Consider the following 22,208-nt stretch of genomic DNA (forward strand, 5'->3'; position numbering starts at 1 on the left):
GCAGCGTGGCCGCGGGAAAGAAAAGTCAACTTTTGCAAACAGTAGGCTCTTCATGTGTAGTATAATCCAGGCAGCCTAGATCTGTACTCTGCAAATCCAGTCGGGCACAAGATGCCCTCTAGGGCAGTGGTCCGGAGGGGTCAGGGATGCCCAGGCAATCTGGACCATTGGAACTCTCCGCCCGCTAGAGCTGGAGGAGACCAAGCAAGACCTTTCCGACGGCCCCACCCCCTCAGACCCAACAGGACGAGTCGCCCCTAGCAACAGCAGCCGGCAGCTAGCTCCGACCGCGCTGATTGGCGGAACTCCAGGCGGCCGTAGCGTCACTTCCGTCAGCCGGAGGCAGCGGAGGAAGCCGAGGCGCGGCCATCTTGAGTCTGTAAGGCTCCTGAGGTGCCGGGGAGCGGCGGTGGCAGCCCGCAGGGCGAGGCCGGGCGGAAAGCGAGCCGGAGAAGGGAAAGCAGCCGGGCGTGGGCGCCTCCTCCGCGGCTCCCTCCATGGTCGGCGCCTGCAGGCCGCGGCGGCCTGTCTTGCGCTCCATCTCCGCTCCATCCTCCTGCGCTGCTGCCTCTTCAGGGGCTGCCGGCCGCGCCGTGTCGAGCCCCCGGGGCTGAGCTCCGCGGCGCTGCGGCTGCGAGCGGCGAGGAGGCGCAGGGCCCGCGAGGCCCGCGAGGCGCCCTGAGGCTTGCGGCGGCGGCCAGCCGGCCCGCTTCCAGTGCGGCCGCCGGCGCTGGGGGAGAATGAGCCCCGGGGCCCGCGGGCGCACGGCCCGGGCCAGGCCGGAGATCTAGACTCCGGCCGGGGAGGGCAGGGCCCGGAGGCTCGCGGCCGCTGCTCGCCGGCCGCCCAGAGCTGGGCGGTTTTGTTTTCGCCTTGGCGTTGTGCGGAATCAAAGCGCAATAAGATGTCCACTAGGACCCCTTTGCCAACGGTGAATGAACGAGACACTGAAAACGTGAGTGGACCGCGCTGCAGGGTGGCAGACCCTCAGGGTGGTAGCAGGGGGACCCAGCCCAGATGCTCCAGGCAGGGGTCAAGGCGCAGCCCTGTCCTGCGGCGCGCGTGCGGTCTGCGCGCTGTCCTTACGGTCGGCTGAGCATTACCCGTCCGTGCGCTGCTGCGGCCAGTGCGCGGTTGAACACAACTCTCCTCTTACGTCGGGCAGGGTCTGAGCCTGCCAGTCCTAGGTGCAGATTAATAGGATCCAATCGGGTCGAGCGGAGCGCCCTTTAAAAGGAGAGTAAGTTTAATGACAACCGCTAAAACTAAGTGCCCCGTGGAGAGATCCTTGTGAGCCCCCGTAGTTCCCGCACTCACAAGAGTAGTTGTCTGCTCGAGAGCCGCTGCCTTTATCAAGGAGTAGCTTCCCGTCCTTGGCAAAGCTAAATCTGTTCGGAAGCAGCGGGCTGAGTGTTTTGAGAAGCAGATGTGAAGCTCTGCTCTGTTCTGCTGCCCGGCCGAGGGACACCCACTGGGTTGCCTTTTCCTTCCGCTGCAAAAGATTGCCTTGGAGTAGCTCTCAGGCCCGGTCCAGTGTGCACACCCAGCAAATCTATGTAAAAGGATTTCGTTCGAAAGGACCTGCAGAACCAAACCAAACCAAACCACAGCCTGGAGCAGCATTGCTAGGGAGTGACAAACATGTAGTAGTAGTTCTACTGAAGAAATGTTTGACCTGCCCAAGTGTTTTTTGAACTCTTCTTCCGCATCGGATTCCAAAGTGTTCCAGCCTAGCTTTGTCCTCTGTAAAGCATTTAGTAAATAACTTGTAAAGAAACTTCACTGGCCTTTCATTATGCAGAGCTATGAGGTAACTGTTGGCAAGAAAATGCTGTCTCTTTGGAAAAGCTTTCATGCTCTGGGTGTTTTCATGCTTTGAAAACCATCCTTAGACATGGTGACCTAGTGGTATCAAATGCCTTCATTTTAATCTTCAAAATGACACTTGTGCTTGATAGCTCTTAGGTAATTTAGTCTATTTACATAGACCTTGGTCTCAGTCACCTCTGTGGTGTGTTAATAATATACAGTTGTATATGTTCTTCCACCTGAGATCGATTAGAAGATTTCCTAACTAGGAGAGCTTAGACTAGACCTTTTCCCTCCTCTTCCTTCCTCACCCTTCTCCCCTTCCTTCTCTTTTTTTCTCTTCCTCCCTTCTTTGTTCCACAGTTCTTGCTGTGTTGCTTGGGCTGTCTAAGGGAGCCTCTGCCTCAGTTTCCCCATGGCAGAGGATACAGACACATCCACCAACCATGGAATCCTGAGACCTTTCCTCTTTATGTTCTTTTGAAGAAACTTATCTTTGACCTGATTGATCATCATATTCTTTGGCCATCCTAAAAAATGAAGCAAGTAAATCAATTGATTGGCTTTGATCATTGATTTTTTTTTTTTAACTCAAAATCAAAACTTTAGGTAGAACCAGAACTTATGCTTTCTAAATTGAAGTAAGAAACAGGTTTATGATAATGAAAGAACATTTTAGTCTTCTTTCAATTTCTATACTATCATCTGTCTGCCTATCTAATCTGCCATGTCTGTCTGTCTGTCTGTCTATCTATCTAATCTGCCATGTCACTGTGTAGCTCTGGCTATCCTGGAATTCTCTATGTAGACTAGTGACCTGCCTGCCTCTGCCTCTGAAGTGCTGGGGTTTAAAGGCATGCTCCACCCTGCCTGGCTTTAACAGTATATTTCATGGGGGCGGGAGGACTCAAGGAGAAGTAGTCTATTTTTAGACCGGAATGCATGGTTTTAGGTGGTTATTTGTGATTATTTTACACTGAAGTGGCTCATTCTTCACATGTTCTTTGTCAATTTGTTAAGTTGTTTTGTGATTTTGTATGTGGTAGAATTGCTACCTTTGTTTTAAAAAACAACCTAAGGGCTAAAGATGTGCCTCAGTGATAGAGAGAAAAGTTTAGGATGTGAAGGATGCCTTATTCCTTTCCTTTCCTTTCCTTTCCTTTCCTTTCCTTTCCTTTCCTTTCCTTTCCTTTTCTTTTTCTTTTTTTCTTTTTTTCAGGCAGGGTTTCTCTGTGTAGCCCTGGCTGTCGTGGAACTCAGTAGACCAGGCTGGCCGAGAACTCAGAAATCCACCTGCCTCTGCCTCCCGAGTGCTGGGATTAAAGGCGTGCGCCACCACGGCCAGCAGGATGCCTTATTCTTAATGTATCTTAAGGTTGTTAAAATCAAGAGCTTATGCCACATCCACCTTATTAGCTTATGCACTAATTCACCTTGTCATGTTCTGAATGTAGTCTTGCACATGCCTGATATGGAAATAGCTGTGTCTGCTCTAGTGTGGGGCCTGTGTGACCGGCACATCTCATGTTCACTTTAAGCATAGCCTGCCCTTCCCTGTCATTACTACACAACTTAAGTTAGACTTTTGCCAGTTGCATGGAAGTACAGCAGGGAATGCGGGATCTCTGCCTGTTGAGAAGCTCTTGTTAATCAGGGTTGTGGACATACAAGATCAACACATTTTAAGTGGACAGTCTGATGAATTTGACAGATACACAGCCATGTGGTCACCACCACAGTCGAGATAGAGAACATTTCCACCTCCCAGAAAGGTCTCTTGTGACTTTTGATAGCCCTTCCCTTCTCATTTCCCAGACCCTTGGCAAGCACTGGCTCATTTCTATCCCTTTATCATTACCTTTTTTTGTAAGTGGAACCATAAAACATATAACTTTTAAAAAATTTAAGACAGTCTTACAATGTAGCCGAGGTTGGCCTCAAACTTATCCTTGTGCTTCAGCCCCTGTACAGCGTGATTTCTAGTGTTGGGTGACCCATGCTAGCTGTGTCTGACTTCTTCTATGTAACAGAATGCTTTGCTTGCCTGACTGTCTTTCTTTTCTTTCTTAGTACAGGTTTGACTTAAATATCCCTGGCTGTACATAATACTTTTTTTGTTTGTTTGTTTTGTTTTGTTTTGAGACAGGGTTTCTCTGTGTAGCCCTGGCAGTCCTGGAAATCACTCTGCAGACCAGGCTGGCCTTGAACTCAGAAATCCACCTGCCTCTGCCTCCCGAGCGCTGGGATTAAAGGCGTGTGCCACACCCCCCACCATATGCTTTTTGTTTTGAAGATAGGATTTCTCTGTGTATATTTGGCTGTCCTGGAACTCACTCTGTAGACCAGGTTGGCCTCAAATTCAGAGGTCTGCCTGCCTCTGCCTCCTAAGTGCTGGGATTAAAAGGTGTTTGCCATTGGGTTGGAGAAATGTCTCAGCGATTAAGAGCACCGACTGCCCTTCCAGAGGTCCTGAGTTCAACTCTCAGCAACCACATGGTGGCTTACAACCATGTAATGGGATCAATGCCCTCTTCTGGTGTGTCTGAAGACAACTACAGTGTACTCAAATAAATAAATAAACCTTAAAGAGAGAGAGAGAGATGCTTGCCATCACTGACCAGCCACTTTAAATTTATTATCTTATTTATTTAGGTTTTTTTGTTTTTGTTTTTTGAGACAGGGGTTCAATATGTAGCCCTGGCCACTCTGGAACTCACTCTGTAGACCAGGCTGGCCTCAGCCTCAGAGATCTGCCTGCCTTTGCCTCTCCACTACTAGGATTAAAGACGTGCTTCACTGCTACCAGGTGCATAATACTTTTGAGATTGTGTTTTAAAGTGTATTCATAGTTCATTTCTTTTTATTGCTAATTAGTATTCCATCAGATGTATCATGATTTTTAAAAAAAATTCTTTAACCAGTTGGTGGTCATTGGCTGTTATGATTAGAGCAGCTTTGCATTGTGTGCGTGCGTGTGTGTGTGTGTGTGTGTGTGTGTGTGTGTGTGTGTGTGTGTGTATGTGTACTAAGCTGGCTTCAACTCAGGGATCCACTTGCCTCTGCCTCCCAAGTGTTGAGATTAAATTTGTGGACCACTGCATCCTAGCCTTTAAGAAGCTCTGGCTTTTTTTTTTTTTTTTTTAAGATTTACTTACTTATTTGATGTATGTGAGTTCACTGTAGCTGTACAGATGGTTGTAAGCCTTCATGTGGTTGTTGGGAATTGAATTGAGCTCTGCTTGCTCTGGTCAGTCTCGCTCGCTCCAGTCAGCCCTGATTGCTCAGTCCCTGCTTGCTCCAGCCCAAAGATTTATTTATTATTACACATAAGTGCACTGTAGCTGACTTCAGAGGCACCAGAAGAGGGCGTCAGATCTCATGGGTGGTTGTGAGCATCAAGTGGTTGCTGGGATTTGAACTCAGGAGCTTTGGAAGAGCAGTCAGTGTTCTTACCCGCTGAGCCATCTCGCCAGCCTGAAGCTCTCTGGCTTTTATCTGCATTGTAAATATATATCAAGAAACATTATTTGCAGTAATATTAGTTATTTTCACCTTGTATACTATTTTGTTCTTATGTGTTTGATTTTCATGTTACTGCTCACCTATGAATGGGAATACAAAAGTTATAGGTCAGAAAAACCAGTTAAAATTCTGGGGCCAGAAGATGGTTGTGTCTAGTGTTCTGGGACTGGAATTTCAGGTGGTTGTGAGACTCAGTGTGGGACCTGGGAACTCAAACCTGTGTCTGGAACACCCCTTTAATCATTTAGCCCAAAAGCAGGAGGCTTTTTAAAGATAAAGTTTACCTTTTGTTGTATGTTCTATAATTGACTTGCAAAGGGATCCATTAGTAAATCTTGTTTTTTTTTTTTTTTAAAAGATTTATTTATTTATTTTATATGTAAGTGCACTGTAGCTGTCTTCAGACACTCCAGAAGAGGGAGTCAGATCTCCTTACAAATGGTTGTGAGCCACCATGTGGTTGCTGGAATTTGAACTCAGGACCTTCAGAAGAGCAGTCGGGTGCTCTTACCCTCTGAGCCATCTCACTAGTCCCCGTACATCCTGTTTTTATTTGACAAGATTAGAAATTAAATTTCAGAGCAGCTGGCATTCTGTAAGGCTGGATTACTTGCTAGAGGACTAGAAGCAGAGGTTTGTTAGTTAACAGCTCTGGACTTGTCCATCATGGACCTGCTCTTTATTTCTCTGTGGTGGCAGTTCTGATGACTCCTTTAGAACCTCTGTCTCCAAAAATATTTACATTATGATCCATAATATTAGCAAAGTTACAGGTATGAAGTAGCAACAAAAATAAATTTATGGTTGGGGTTACCACAGCGTGAGAAACTGTATTAAAGGGTCACAGCAGCAGGAAGGTTGAGGACCACTGCTCAGTGGGCTGGTCTGGAATGTGCTGTGTAGAGGAGGCTAACTTGGAATTCACAGAGATCTTCCCACCTCTGCCTCCCAGATGCTCAAACTGAAGGTGTGCACCACCACACCCGGCTATATCAGGTTTTTAGAAGTTAGTATATAGTGGTCAGGATTGTTAACTTTTGTGAAATAAACTAATGGTGGTATTGTCTAGCCAGCTGTTGATTGGATGATGAGTGAATTAAATTGTTGAACAATTTGGAATGCTTCCTGAGTATGAGGCTGTGCTACTGAGGGTGTTTTGTATGCTCGACAACCAGATTGTTCTTGTTCCTTTGGACTTGTTTGTCCAGCAGAACAGTACTCGGGGCTTTGTGGAACAAGCCTGCACTGTCTGACCTGAGCAGATGGACCTAGAGGGTCGCTGTTGGTGGGGTGCTTACCTCCGCGTCTCACCTCCGAGCAGGCTGCCTTCCTAACAGGCTCCAAGACAGTGACCACACCCAGGGACCACACTTGGGATGAGCTTGCTAACTAAGCTACCTTTCCTTTTAGATTGTCCAGGTTTCTAGAAGAGATTTTTACTAGATACAATGGGACTTTCAGATTCTATAAGTTGTTTTTGAGACAGGGTCTACAGTGTAGTCTTGGATCCTGGAACTGCCTACTTAAATCAGCTGACCTCAAATGCTCTGAGTTTTCATTAAATGACTTTAAAAGAATATGTGGCCGTGGGACCTAGGAGTAGTTACTACTTGTTCTTACTTCGTTTTATTCAGGCAACAGTACACAGTAGTTTATATAGAAACTCACTTAAATATGTAGTATGTGGGACTGGAGAGATGCCTCAGTGGATAAGAGCACTGGCTGTTCTTCTAGGGAGCCAGGTTCAGTTCCCAGCTTTTACCTGGTGTCTTTACACCAGCTGAAACTCCAGTTCCAGGGGATCCAATAGTGTATATGTGGTTCACACTCATACACACAGGCAAGACACCTGTAGGCATAAAATATTTTAACTTTAAAATATATAGTATGAGCTGGGAACGCTAGTACTCGCCCCATCGACTGGGGAGGCTGAATTGTATCATGGCTGGGTCAGTTTGAGCCCAGCCCAGGCAGCCTAGTGACATCTTACCTTAAAGCTGACATTTTTAAAAATGACATTCGTGTACTTTAGAATTTTTGATTTTATGTGCATAATCACAGAGAACTTTCTACCCTGTGGGCCCTGGTGATTGTTGGCAGGTCGGCAGCAGGCAGCTAGCTTGGTCAGCGTTCTTACTTGCCCAAGGTTATTTTTTTCTCTTATAAGCTTCTTGTTTTATTATCTTATGTATATGGTTGTTTTGCCTGCCTGTATGACTATACTACATGTGTCACTGGTGCCCCAAAAAGCCAGAAGAGGTTGTTGGGTCCCTTGGAGCAGTTAGATTGTGGGCTGCCATGGTGGTGCTGGGATTCAAGCCTGAGTCCTCTGGAAGAGCAACCAATGCCTTTAAATTGGCAGTTCTTAAACTGTGAATCACGACCCCTTTGTCAAATGTCTCCAAAAATATTTATATTATGATTCATAACAGTGGCAAAGCTATAGTTATGAAGTAGTAGTGAATATAATTTTATGATTGGGGGTCACCACAACATGAGGAACTGTATTAAAGGGTCACAGCATTAGGAAGGTTGAGAACCACTGCCTTAGAGATACATATCCAGTTTGCTATGAGTTGATTGTACCTGTTACTTTATTTTAAAAGGGATTGTTGTGTTGGTAAGCAAGCTATGGAGGGTAATTCCAGCACTTGAGGGGAACGGGAACCAGGGTGGATGGAGTTGGGTGGAGTGGGGTCAGAGCTGACCTGGCTATATAATAAGATCCTGTCTCTGTGTTTCTTTGTTCTGTCTGTCTGTCTTTGTCTTTAAGAGCACTTGTTGCTCTTCCAGAGGACCTAGGTTTCATTTTTAGAGTCCACATGGTGGCTCACAACCATCCATAACTCTAGTTCTAGGAATGTTTTCATATATATTTGACAGACATTAAACCATACACTTGAAGGAGAGTGTTGCTCTCGCAGAGGCCTTGGGTTCCCAGCACCTACATAATGGCTCATAGCTGTAACTCCAGTTGGGGGATCTGAATCCCTCTTCTGGCCTCCAAGGGCACCACACACACATAAAGTGCACAGATATACATGCAGGCAGAACATCCATACACACAAAATAAGTTTAAAAAAACAAAACACTTGAAGCATATGAGGGACTAAGACAAGTGTTTGTCCAGCATTTATGAACAACCTAGGGTACATAGTTTGAGGTTCCAGTGTGAGACATTCTCTCCTGTTTCTGTGTGTGTTTTCTTTCCTTAGAGTTGATATGTAGACAAAAATGTGCTTTTATCTGTTCTACTGACCCATATGTACCCTCCTTTAGGAGTAGGGAGAGCAGACATTTTGCTCAGGAGGACTTTTCCTGATGTAAAAGGAAAAATGGATTTTTTTTTTAAGTGTGATGGTTTGATCATTGAACATTACCTGCAGGCCTATTTTAAAACCTTTCTCAATTGTGGAAGTATTATAAAGTCTTTATATTATTGGGGGCATTTCTTTTCCTGTATCTCTTCCTGGCTCATGAGGTGAACAGTTTTTACCCTGCAGCTGTATCATGGCCTTCAGGAATAGCCGTACCTGTGAGCCAAATAAACCTTTTCTCTTGAGGTAATTATCTTAGATATTTTATTATAGTAACAGAAACGGACTAAATAACAGTCCAGCTATTTAGTCTAGGATTCTTTTATTTGTTTTGGTTTTAGGGACAGGGTTTTTCTGTGTAGCTCTGGTTGTCTTGGTACTAGCTTTGTAGACTACTAGACTAGCCTCAAACTCAAGAAATTGGCCTACTTCTGCCTCTTATGTACCGAGATTAAAGGCATGCACCACCACACCCAGACAACCTAGGAATCTTTTGTTTTGTTTGTTTGTTTGTTTTGAACAGCATTTCTCTGAGAAGCCTTGGCTATCCTGGTGTGCTCCCTTTGCAGCCCTGCCAGGCTGGCCTTGAACTCACACTGATAGAGATTGGCCTTACCCTGCCTCTCAAGCGCTGCGTTTAAAGGCAATGTTGAGAGAGCAGCTCTCAGCCTAGGATTCTGCCTTAGTAGAACCACTTTCTTACTCACCTGTGGATAATCTTGATGCTTAAATTACGAGGTGTTTTGTCTGTATTTCTTGTTAATAGTTTGGTAGTTGCTTCTGGGTAGAGCCTAAATACCACCGGGTTTGTGTTAGATTTTACATGAAAATTTGTATTTTTAGTGTTTAATACTAAGTTTGTGTAAGTTAGCCCAAAGATTTTGCTCCCAGGACTCTGTATAAGCCATTTTCTATGCAGTCAGTACTTTATGACTGAACTGTCTGCAGGAGTGCATTCTAGAATGAGAATCCTGTGAGGGAGCAGACCGAGAACCACGCCTCACTGTGCCTACTGCTGTCAGGCTCAGCCAGAAGAGTCATGTAACCCGGGCGGGCAAGCATCCTTTGTTGTGGGAGGCCTTTGAGGCTGTTTGGTGTTCTTTTCACGTTTTGTCCCCAACTCTTCCTTTCCTTTATCCAGCCCCTACCTAGCCTAGGCCTGTTGTGTTATTCTAGCTCTACTGGGAGAGTAGACTTAGGAGTTTATTCTTCTCTTAAATCATCAGAAGAAAGAAGATATTCAATGATAAAGTATCTTTTACACATTATGGTAATGTATTCTAGTTTTCTTTCCCCTTCTTTTTTTTTTTTTTTTGGTTTTTCCGAGACAGGGTTTCTCTGTGTAGTCGTGGCTGTCCTGGAACTCACTCTGTAGACCAGGCTGGCCTCGAACTCAGAAATCCGTCTGCCTCTGCCTCCCGAGTGCTGGGATTAAAGGCGTGCGCCACCACGCCCGGCTCTTCTTTCCCCTTCTTATTAATTTGGTTTTCTGGACACAGGGTTTCTTTGTGTAGTCCTTGCTGTCCTGTGACTCTCTGTCTGTAGATCAGACAGACTGGCCTCAAACTTATAGAGATCTGCCTGCCTCTGCCCGAATGCGGGGTTCAAAGGCATGTGTCACTACTCCCAGCTTTTAGGTCATATTTTAAAGGCACTTACAGGAATGGTTCTTTTTACTTATAATCTCCATAATCTCCCTTTTATTTTATTATGTGGCCTTGGGTAATTTGTATGACTTTGGGTAAATTACTTCTTGTGCCTCTGTCACCTCATCTATAAAGCTGAATTGATGATAGTGGACATAACTCTCCTCTACGATCTGTGCTCCTCTTTTGTTAGTGTGTATCCCCTGTGTCTCTTGCTCCCTGTGCTGGTAGCCCCAGGCATTTCCATGCGGGGGGGGGGGAGGTTTGGGGACACTAGCTGTAGCTAGTCTGTCTAGAACCAGAAACCCATACACCAGTGGTTCTCACCTTTCCTAATGCTGTGACCTTTTAATACAGTTCCTCATGTTGTGTAGTTCCTAACCGTAAAATTATTTTCAGTGCTACTTCATAACTAATTTTGTTTCTGTTATGAATCATAATCATGTTTTCAGATGGTCTTAGGTGACCCCTTTGAAAGGGTCAAGGCCTACAAGTTGAGAACTGCTGCCATGCAGTAATGCTGATACTTTCAATCTTGGTCAAAAGTTTACTGTATTCATTATTCTTTCTCAGTTTTCTGTGTTATACTAAAACTCCTTGACTGCAGGATTGCTTTGCTTACTAATTTTTTTTTTTTTTTTTAGATATTTTCCTCATTTACATTTCCAATGCTATCCCAAAAGTCCCCCATACCCTCCCCCCGGCTTACTAATTCTAAATTCTAAATATCTAGGAAGAAATCATTTATCAATTATAAATGGCCAATAAATAAATATTTCTTGAATTACTGAGGTATAATGAGATGAATAAATAGGGTAAGTCTGACAAAATACATAAAAGTCAGGCATCACTGATAGTTTAAGGTTCACCCACCTCTGCCACTGTACCTTCTGGATTTCACTCCAGTGAGATCACCTTCTTTCTCCATTCTTACTTAAAACCTCATACAACTTCCTTGTGTGTGGTGCTGGTGATTAACCCTGGCCTAGTCATGGGAAGCAAGTATTCTACTACCGGGCCAGACCCCCACATTTCCTTCAGAGCAATTTCTAGTGTGTTTGTTTCAGTTTTAGTTGTTTCTTCCTTTTTCTTCTTTTAAAACAGGGTCTTATTGTGTTTGGCTGTCTTGGAATGCACTTCATAAACCAGGCTGGCTTTGAACTCACAGGGATCCACCTGTTTCTGCCTCCTAAATGCAAGGATCAAAGATGTGCACCACTAAGCTCAGACTGATTGGGGGGGGGAGGGCACTAGGTAATGGTGATTTCGAGACAGGGTTTCTCTGTGTAGCCCTGGCTGCCCTGGAACTCACTCTGTAGCCTCGAGTGCTGGGAGTAAAGACATTCGCCAGCACTGCCAGGCCAGACTGATATCCTCAAGTGTGGCGTGATGGAGAGAGGAAGATGGATGAGGCTGTAGTTGAGGAAGGAAGGGCTGAGTAGCTACCGTATGGAGCCAAAGGGGAGCCTCAGGGCAGCCACAGTGTACTTGCTGTGAGAGGCTTAAGAAGGTCTTCAATCTGTATAGTCCTTATTTATAAAAAGAGTGTGACATCATCTACCTACCCCTCATTGTTGTAATGAAAGAAAAATGCCCATGAAGCACTTTTCACAGTCCACTCTAGACTGCAGGGCTTCTTTAAATGGTAATCCCACCCGAAGATGACTTTGATAGTTTTTCTGGATAAAGTATTTCAGTGTAAAAACTGAGTAATCCAAAATCATTGATTTTGTTATTGTCACCATTATTACTTATTTTTATTTTATTATTGTAATCATTATTTTTTTTTATAAATTTATTTATTTATTATATGTAAGTACACTGTAGCTGTCTTCAGACACACCAGAAGAGGGAGTCAGATCTCGTTACAGATTGTTGTGAGCCACCATGTGGTTGCTGGGATTTGAACTCTTGACCTTTGGAAGAGCAGTCGGGTGCTCTTACCCACTGAGCCATCTCACCAGCCCTGTAATCATTATTATTATTATTATTATTATTATTTTTTTTTTTTTTGGTTTTTCGAGACAGGGTTTCTCTGTGTAGCCCTGGCTGTCCTGGAACTCACTTTGTAGACCAGGCTGGCTGAGAACTCAGAAATCTACCTGCCTCTGCCTCCCAAGTGCTGGGATTAAAGGCGTGCACGACCACCACCCAGCTCCATTATTACTTATTAATTAATTTATTTTTGCCATGCTAAGAATTGAACCCAGGACTTTACATGTGCTAATAAAGCACATTTTCTCTTTGGTGTATCTAACTGTTCAACTATACAAACAGTATCCAACCAGACAAATCAACTTGGCCATTGGTTTATTTAGCAGTTTGACACCTGATGTATGCAAAGTTTTGAGTGTTGGTAATATAGACTCTGGAGGGTCTGGAGACTGATCCCCTCTTCTGCGGTGTCTAAAGACAGCTACAGTGTACTTATATATAATAAATAAATCTTTAAAAAATAAATATAGGGGGCTGGTGAGATGGCTCAGCGGTTAAGAGCGCCAACTGCTCTTCCAAAGGTCCTGAGTTCAAATCCCAGCAACCACATGGTGGCTCACAACCATCCATAATGAAATCTGATGCTCTCTTCTGAAGTGTCTGAAGACAGCTACAGTGTACTTACAAATAATAAATGAATAAATAAATATTAAAATAAATAAATAAATATAGACTCTTGAGATGACCCTACTTTCTTGGAGCTCGTCAGGTAGGGTTCACAAGTGAAGCTTTGGGGAGAGAAGTGCAGATGTGGCAGAGAGGGTAGCCTAGTGCAAAGAGGAAAGATGAGACATTGCTATTGCCAGGTGCGGTGCTGGGTGCCTTCCTTTAATCCCAGCACTGGCGAGGCAGAGGCAGGTGGATCTCTCAGTTAGAGGCCAGTCTACATAGGGATTCTAGACTAGTCAAGTTTTCATAGTAGATAGAGACCCTATCTCAATAAACCTGGGTGGGAGGAGTAAAAATTGCTATCAGTCGTGTTGTGTCCGGGATTTAAAGCTGTTTTTTCAGTATTAGTGGCATATGAAACACGTCTTAGGAGGCAAACTGTGCAAATTAATGGAGCTACAGCCTTGCTCTCTGGCTTTGGCATGTGAGGAGCTGAAGAGGCTGTATTAGAGAGGGCTGAGATACGGGCTGTCTCCAGGATGAGAACAATATGGTTGAAATGGAGGAGATGAGTTTGAGAGACTGAAGATGAAGCCCAGATTAACTTAAAAGTGAGGGGAGATGAAGAGGAAGATTCCATAAATTTCTCTGTACAAGATCGAGATGATGGGTTACAGCAGAGAAAAAGTAGGATTTTAGGAAGTCTCGTTTCCCTATAGCAGATTACTTTAAGCTTGGAATGACTGATATTTTGAACAGTTTTTTTGTTGTTGTTATGTTGTTGGCTTTTGTCTAGTTTGTTTTGTTCGCTTGTGACTCACTGTGGTTCCCAAGCTGGCCTCCTCCCTCCTCAGTGCACCAGTGCTAGGATTGCAGACGTGTGCTACTTTTTGTTACACTCACTTCTTAGGGAGCTTGTGGCATGTGCTGTCATGTGTAAGTGGAGGTCAGAGGACAGCCTGCTGAAGTTCCTTCCCTCCTTTCACCATGCAGTCCTGGTGATCCTTCTCAGGTTTGTCAGGCTTGCCTTGACTGGCTGAGCCATCTGGCCCAGTCCTATGTGTTGTGGGAACAGCCTAGTATTAGTAGCATCTCCTCCATTTAACCTCTGAAAATGTCTCCGTCACTGCCAAATGTTCGCTGTGGAAGTAAAATTGCCTTCCCCTATTTGCGCTCCAGTGCTTTCCCAGCTCCGTTTACTGAAAGTCATTCGCCTAAAAGTTGTATACAAAGCCAATTTAATTTAAATATAACTGATTTTCTAAGAATTAATTATTTAATAAGTTTATAATAGTTGGTTTTGAATGGGACTGAAAAATTTCACAGGCTGAGCCCAGGCCTTTAATTCTAAGTACTCAGGAGGCAGAGGCAGGAGAATCTGAGTTCCAGGTCGGACTGGTCCACAGAGCTAGTTCCACACAGAGAAACCCTGTCTGAGAAAACAAAAACAATCAACCAACTAAAAAACTCTCAAGATTTACGCTTGTCTAGTTGCATCTGTCCGTCCATCTCTCTAGTTTTTGAGACAGGCTTACAGTTTAGCTCTGGAACTTACTGTGTAAACCAGTCTGGCCTCAGAGTCACAGAGATCTGGATGCTTCTGCCTCTGAGTGCTGGGATTAAAGGCTTGTGCCACCATGCCACCTATGTGTAGTTGATTTATTTTTTTTTTTTTTTTGTAGGAAGAGTGCTAAACACTTTGAAAGGGTTCTGAGAAAACTAAGGGGATTCTGATTAACGTCTCTTCTCTTAACATCTTTTGGTCCTGCCCATCCACTCTCCCTCCTAACTTTTCCACATTCTTTTCTCTTTACCCCTCTCCCATCCCCCAAACCCTTTTTATAATGCTGTGATAGAATTCAGGGCCTTGTACACACTAGGCAGGCATTCTACCATTGAGTTACATTTTTGGCCCTTTCTCTTTCATTTCTGACTTTACCATCTTTTGGTTTTTTGAGACAGGGTTTCTCTGTGCAGTCCTGGCTGTCCTGGAACTCACTTTGTAGACCAAGCTGGCCTCAAACTCGGAAATCCGCCTGCCTCTGCCTCCCAAGTGCTGGATTTACAGAATTTTTTTTTTTTTTTTTAATTTAATGACAAGGTTTGCTGTGTATTGATTGACTGGCCTATACAACCTGAGATGTAGACCAGGTTGACCTTGATTTGTGTCAGCCCTCTTTCTAGTTCTGGGGCCATAACTAGCTTAGATCTTTTTTTAAATTAAATTATGTAAAAAAAATTTTTTTTTTATCTTATTTAAGAAAACTTTTGTGCTGGGTATTGTGGTACATGCCAATAATTCTAGCAGTGAGGTAGCTGAGGTATAGAAGGATTATAAATAGAGACCAGTTGAGACCATAGAGTGAACACTGCCTCAAGATAGATAGAAATACAAACATGGTTTGCTTTATGCCGAGACAGACAGGCTGGCATGATTCGGAGGTTGTGGCAGCCCTAAACTACTATTTATTCTTTGAATTGTTTGTTTTGATAAACAATTCAAAAGAGAGATCAATGTCAGAACTCCTGGTGACTGTGAACACAAGGGCAAAACAGAAAAGACACAAAAGGCCAAGCAAACACCAGCAGTAAACTCCGAATAACTAAGTGTACTGCTACTGGTAGTTGATAACTGCTGCCAATTCCAAAAACTATTTGTAAGTGTGTGTGTGGAGGGGAGCACACTTGTATCTTATTACTTAAGCGGATATGTGCGGGAGTTTCTAGAGGTCAGATCTTAGTTAAAATTTCTTGAGTCTAGTCAGATGCTGTCAACCTTCTTTTGTTTTTGTTTTAATGTATTTAACATTTCTATATGTGGGAATGTGTGTGGCATGGCAAACGAGATCAGAGGACAATTTGTGGGGGATCAGTTTGCTCCATCTACCTTCCCAGGCCCTGGAATTACACTCATCAGACCTGACAGCAGGCACCTTTACCCACTGACCATCTCACCAATCAGTCCTTACTTTGTGAGGCCCAGAAATCCTTGTATTTCTGCTCCCTTAGCACTGGGATTACAACTAGAATCACAGTGCTTGGCTGTTTTGTGTAGGTTCTTGGTTTCAACTCTGGTTCTCATGATTGCACAGCAATGCACTATACTTTTGTTCTCTCTTCATCCTGAGTGCTGGGACTAAAGGCGTGCACCACCGAGCCTGGCTTGGAAATATATTAGATTGAATTAGGGAAAAGACTCAAAACAACAACAGCAAAAAACCTACCTGACCAGCATCCTTAATGCTAAGTCTAAAATTCTCTGGTATCTGAAACCTTTTGAGTATATAATTTGGGGTTAAAGATGCACAAATTAGATTCTCCTTATTTCTTAAATTATTCTGGGACTGAATATTCAAAAGCACCCAAGTTAAGAGCACACAAGTTTGGTTTCTCTCGCTGACATGGTGGCTCACAAACATTCATAACTCAGCTTACAGTTACTTAGGATCCTTACAGAGGGAAGGGAGCATCTCTTCCGTCTTCCATGGGCATGAGACTCACAGATGCTATACACACATGTGGGGAAAACATAGACAATAACTAGATGATCCTTGTGTGGTGGTACACACCTGTATTGCCAATCCTAAAGGGTTTGAGACAAAGATCTGAGAGTCTGTGGCCAACCCGGATGCAGTAATGAATACAGAGAGGCAGGAATAAATGAAAGAGCAGATTCTAGCGTTTTTCCATTAACTAATATTTGCTGGAATAGCTGCTGGGAGATGGAAGCAGGAGGATCAGGAATTCTTCAGTTACATAGTAAGTTTGAAGCCAACTTGCTACCTGAGACCTTGCATCCATAAAAGGGGTGAGGGGTTGGGGTGAGAAACAAGGTTATTTAATACACTGCAAATAGAACAGTGGGCAGCGTGGTAGTAATGGGATTATTAGCCAGTTATGGTCTGTGATTCTGTGATTCTTATCACATTAAGGAAGCTCCATTCTTTTTTTTTGTTTTTGAGACAGGGTAGGTTGTCCTGGACTTATGTAGATCAGGCTGCCTGGAACTCACAGAGATCTGCCTGCATCTGCCTCCCAAGTGTTGGCATTAAAAGCATGAATCACAGGAAGGTCTATCTAATCCTAGCTTGCTGATAGATTAAGAGCATGAATCACAGGAAGGTCTATCTAATCCTAGCTTGCTGATAGATTAAGAGCATGAATCACAGGAAGGTCTATCTAATCCTAGCTTGCTGATAGATTAAGAGCATGAATCACAGGAAGGTCTATCTAATCCTAGCTTGCTGATAGTTTTTCTTTTACATCATAAATTGGTAAGTTTTATGGAGTCCTTTTCTGTAGTGGACGAAATAATATCCTAACTCCCCCACCCCAGACAGGGTTTCTCTGTGTAGCCCTGGCTCTCCTAGAACTCACTCTGTAGACCATTGTGGCCTTGAACTCAGAGATCACCAGCCTCTGCCTCCCAGAAGTTGAGATTAAAGTCGTGTGCTACTACGCCAGGCTCCCTAGATGTTTCTAAAAGTAAAGATTGACTCTGTATCTCTAACGTACAAAGTTTGGAAGAAGAGCCACTTACTGTCACAGTTTGGCTTTGTAGGTTATTTTTAACATTTGGAAAACCTTTGCTATAATTTAAGGATATAGCTTACTGTTTTCAAAACTAGACAAGATGTATAGTGTGTGTATTGTGTTATAAGGAAGAGACTAGGGGGTCTGATGACCTCGTCTTGCCTCAAGACTCCCTTGGACCTCCTCAGGCACTGCATGCATGTGGTACACAGACATACATTCAGGCAAAATAATCATATACATAATATTCTAAAAGGATTTGTAGCTTGTAAACCTGGTGGCTTATTTGGGAGATACTGAAGTAGGACTCTCAACTTCAGGTTGGGACCATATTTGATAAGTTAAAATAAAACCAAAAAAAAAAAAAAAACAAAACACATGTATTTCTAAAGAAAGTAACATGACATTTAGCTCTTTCAATTGTTTTAGATTTCTTTATATGCTTAAAAGTTTTGCCTGCATGCATATTTGTACACCATGTGTGTGATTAATTTCTGTAGCAGCCAGAAGAGGGCATCAGACTCCCTGGAACTGGAGTTATAGATCGTTTTGACCCAATATGTGAGTGCTGGGACTCAAACCCAAGTCCTCTGCAAGAGGGCACTAGCCATTGAGCAACTCCTCCAGCCCTACACGTAGCTCTTCTAACAAAAACAAAAGAAAACCAAAAACAAACAAATGAAAGAAAACCCCAACAACAACCAACAAAAAACCCCAAAGCCCTAAACTAAAATGAAACTAGTTTGTAAAATGAAAAAAATTGATTGAATGTAACAAGAAATGGATTTCTCACTAATTGACTATTGGCCTCCTTGTCATCACTGAATGGTGACATTAACATTTTGTCCCCTCACAGGCTGTGGTGAGTATCAGACATACAGATGCTGTTGCAGAGAATGAAGCTGTGTTTTGTATGATAGTCACCTGTTCAACATAAAGGTGCTTCTCTGCTGACAGTGGGGTTACATTTAGTGACTCTCCTCGCAAACGTCTCATTATTACCCTTACTTAACCTACCAAACTGTACAGCCTAGGTAAGCTGGCCTACTTTAACTTAAAGTAGTCTACAATTTTGCAAAAATCACCTAAAACAAACATTTCATAAGAAAGTGTTGTATATCTTGGGTAATTGAATACCTGTATCCTTCTTCCCCTCAAAAAAAAAAAAAGGCTGGCTGCACTGTGCACTGCAATTTTGACCATCATGGCTTATTGGTGTTTTTAGACCGTTAATTACACTGTTTATCAATGGCTCAGGAAAAAGTTGTAATGCAAAATTTGAAGTACAATTTTTATACTAAAAATACTCCATGAATGTTTTTGTACCATGATAAATTAGAAAAATCATAAATTGGAATTGTCTCAGCTCTTAGAACACCGGATTGAACTATAAAACTTGATATTTCTTATATCAGTCTCTTGTTTTCCTCTTAAATTTATATCACGTGCTTCGGTGCTTTAGGATTCAATGAAAGCCTTGATGTTTTGTTTCTATCCACTAGATGTTCCTAAAATTTGGCAGTACTGCATGTCCTCTCACTTCCTTGTTTTTGTGTACATTACGTTTCAGCACATTTCACATGGAGATGGGAGGCAAGAAGTCACCTCCCGCACCGGGCGCTCTGGAGCTCGGTGTAGAAACTCGATAGCTTCCTGTGCAGATGAACAGCCTCACATTGGAAACTACAGACTCTTGAAAACAATCGGCAAGGGGAACTTTGCAAAAGTGAAATTGGCGAGACACATCCTCACAGGCAGAGAGGTAAATTCCTGTGCTTGCTTTTGCTGTGGTATCTGTTCTGCTAATCTCTTAAGGACCAGGCTACATCGTTAACACCTGGGAAGTTAGCTCTGCTTTCCTGTAAGTACACCAAGTGAATGAGCTAACTTGAAAAATTAGTAATGCTGTGTCTTTTTTCAATGGAAAAAAAATCAATAAAATTGTCTTGAACTGCATGTATGCACTTCTGTATATAAGCCCATAAGCTCCTGTTAGTTGCAGATCAATGGTTGTCTGTATACACAGGTTTATCCTGCAGGTTTCCTTCCTTCTCTGGGGATTTCTAGTAGCCCAAGTTTGCCAGGTTGTGCCAGAAGGCACGTGCTTCCCCAGCTTTTATGATCGTTCACAAAATCGTTCTCTTTCATTCCTTATCAGTGTTCATATAGTGACAGCACGGAATTAGCTTCTCTCTGCGTCTGCTTGTATGGTGCAGAACCTCTCCTCTGCTTTGACAAGAGTGCTTGTATCTAGGTCTTGGTACCTGTTGTCTGCCGGAAGTACTTTCTCCGTCTCCGTAGGGATTACTTCTGAGAATTAATTGGCATATCCCTTTTCTCAAGCGTTAGACTCCTTAACTGTCCTGATCTCTTCCTTATATAAGAGGGTTTATCTTATATTGGTTGACTTGTCTCTCCCTCTGATATTCTAATGGTAGATGTAGGGAAACGGTTGGTACTTGTTATATGTATAATAAATACGGGTCAGATGACTATAATTGTGTGATTGAAAGATGAAAGATGCTTTTTAAAAAGATGTTCTAGTTGGGTGTGGTGCTGCATACCTTTGGTCCCAACACTTGGAAGGCAGAGGCAATAGGATCTCTTGAGTTTGAGACAGGCCTGGTCTACAGAGTAAGTTACAGGACAGTTAGGGCTACACATAGAAACCCTTTCTCAAAAAACAAAGCAAATTAATAAACCTTCTAAATGCAACCAGTTCAAGAATCCAGTGGCTGTCTATGCTTCTTAGAGGCAGTTATTCATTTGACCATAACTTAAAATGCATCCACATGGCAAACAAAACAAAATCCACGAGTGTTTGCATTCACACAGAAAGTGGCTGTCTTAGTTAGGATTTTACTGCTGTGAACAGACACCATGACCAAGGCAAGTCTTATAAAAAAAAAAACATTTAATTGGGGCTGGCTTACAGGTTCAGAAGTTCAGTCCATTATCATCAAAGAGGGAACATGGCAGTATCCAGGCAGGCATGGCACAGGAGGAGCTGAGAGTTCTATGTCTTCATCCAAAGGCTGCTAGTGGAAGGCTGACTTCCAGGCAACTAGGGTGAGGATCTTATGCCCACACCCACAGTGACACACCCATTCCAACCAGGTCACACTTATTCCAACAAGGCCACACCTTCAGATGGTGCCACTCCCTGGTCCAAGGATATACAAACCATCACAGTGGCCATGCTGATCAGGGCACATGGCAGGCTCCTAGCACCCCACTGGCTTAGAGAATATAGAGCCGGAGAAACAGTTAGCAAGAGCCAGTTCTTTTTTCCTTTGCTTTGGCTCTGGCTAGCTTGGAACTTGTTATGTAGGCCAGGCTGGCCTCAACTCAGACATCTACCCACCTCTGCCTCCCAAGTGCCGCACCACACCCAGCATGAGCCTTTTTTGATAGACCTCTTCCACGTGCCCTTTAGGTCTTCTAGATTTTGTTTTTGCTGGAACTTGAAAAAGGTTGGGAAGCCCTGTTTACCCTAACTAGACTCTTAAGACAGTAAAAGAAGATATAACTCTTGATAGTTCCCAGTTTTAGTGCCTATATTCCTGTGGAGATGTGGAGTCTCCTGCTTAGGAGCTGAAAGCGCCCTAAAGAGGGGAACTCATCCCTGTTGTCCTGGAGTGGCGTTTTCTAGAGATAATAAATTCTTTTTTCTTGAGACAGGGTTTCTCTGTGTAGCCAGGGTGTCCTAGAACTCACTCGATAGACCAGGCTGAACTCCAACTCAAAGATCAGCTTGCCTCTGCCTCTGCCTCCCAAGTGCTGGAACTAAAGACGTGTGCCACCCAGGCCCATCAAGATGATAAGTTTTTGACATAACAAATTAGTACCTATCAGTTCCAGATGTTTGCTCCAGTTTCCTGAGGTTAACAAGACAGACAGACCAACCATGTTTGCTGGAGTCTGGTCTACTGTGCTTGCTTTTAGTGCAGTCTTTCTCCAGAAAGTGACCATAGTGACTTAATACGGTTTTTCTCGGTTTTCAAAAACTTTAGTCAAAATTACTTTTTGTTTTCTTCTTTCTGTCGTATGTATGACCAGAATCATATATGTAAACATTATACAAGTTGTTATGTAGAAAGCAAAAAATTTGTTTTTTAAAAAATTGCTCTATTCTAAGAGAATTTCTCCAGTTTTTTTTTTTTTAAAGATTTATTTATTATATGTAAGTACACTGTAGCTGTCTTCAGACACTCCAGAAGAGGGCGCCAGATCTCGTTACAGATGGTTGTGAGCCACCATGTGGTTGCTGGGATTTGAACTCTGGACCTTCGGAAGAGCAGTCGGGTGCTCTTACCCACTGAGCCATCTCACCAGCCCCTCCAGTTTTTATATAGACATTAACTTTTTGCTTAACAAAAAAAGAGACTATGGGCATAACAGTGATTTCTATTATTTGGCTATTTTTAATAGCAGTACTGTTTCTCTTATCAGGGTATGTGTGAGCATGGCCATGCACAACACTTCCCACGTGTAAAGATTAGAGCCATTCTCTCCTACCATTGTGGGTTTTAGGTTTCAAATTCAGGTTGCGATTGTATGGCGAGCACTTTTGTGTGTTAAGCCTCTCACCAATCAAGTAGTGATATCTTTGGTTAGTAATGAGCCTTGATCACTGTCTTTGTCTTCCTGGATATCACATATTAGTTAAAGGCAGCATAGTCTTCAGTATACAGTGGGTCAGAGTGACTACTGGGGATATTTCTAAATGTTTTTGTTATTAAGACAAATAGATCCATAGTAAATAATCTTTACCCGA

At 43.3% G+C, this 22,208-nt stretch overlaps 1 protein-coding gene across 9 annotated transcripts in view; it reads left to right on the forward strand.

The window, feature by feature from the left end:
* Positions 1-342: 342 nt before the first annotated feature.
* The window catches only part of Mark3 (microtubule affinity regulating kinase 3), an 89,765-nt gene continuing 67,899 nt past the window's right edge, over positions 343-22,208 (forward strand). For 5 of the 9 annotated variants that reach the window (XM_021178543.2, XM_029484373.1, XM_029484374.1 and 2 more), the window contains exons 1-2: positions 344-955; positions 19,002-19,193. In XM_021178543.2, the coding sequence (XP_021034202.1) occupies positions 905-955; positions 19,002-19,193 (243 nt within the window). In that variant the 5' untranslated portion in view covers positions 344-904. Of the gene's footprint in view, positions 956-19,001; positions 19,194-22,208 lie in introns of all 9 variants that reach the window. The other 4 variants (XM_021178539.2, XM_021178542.2, XM_021178538.2 and 1 more) reach the window with 2 other exon arrangements.

This window comes from Mus caroli, chromosome 12, assembly GCF_900094665.2.
Source record: "Mus caroli chromosome 12, CAROLI_EIJ_v1.1, whole genome shotgun sequence".
Lineage (NCBI taxonomy): Eukaryota > Metazoa > Chordata > Mammalia > Rodentia > Muridae > Mus > Mus caroli.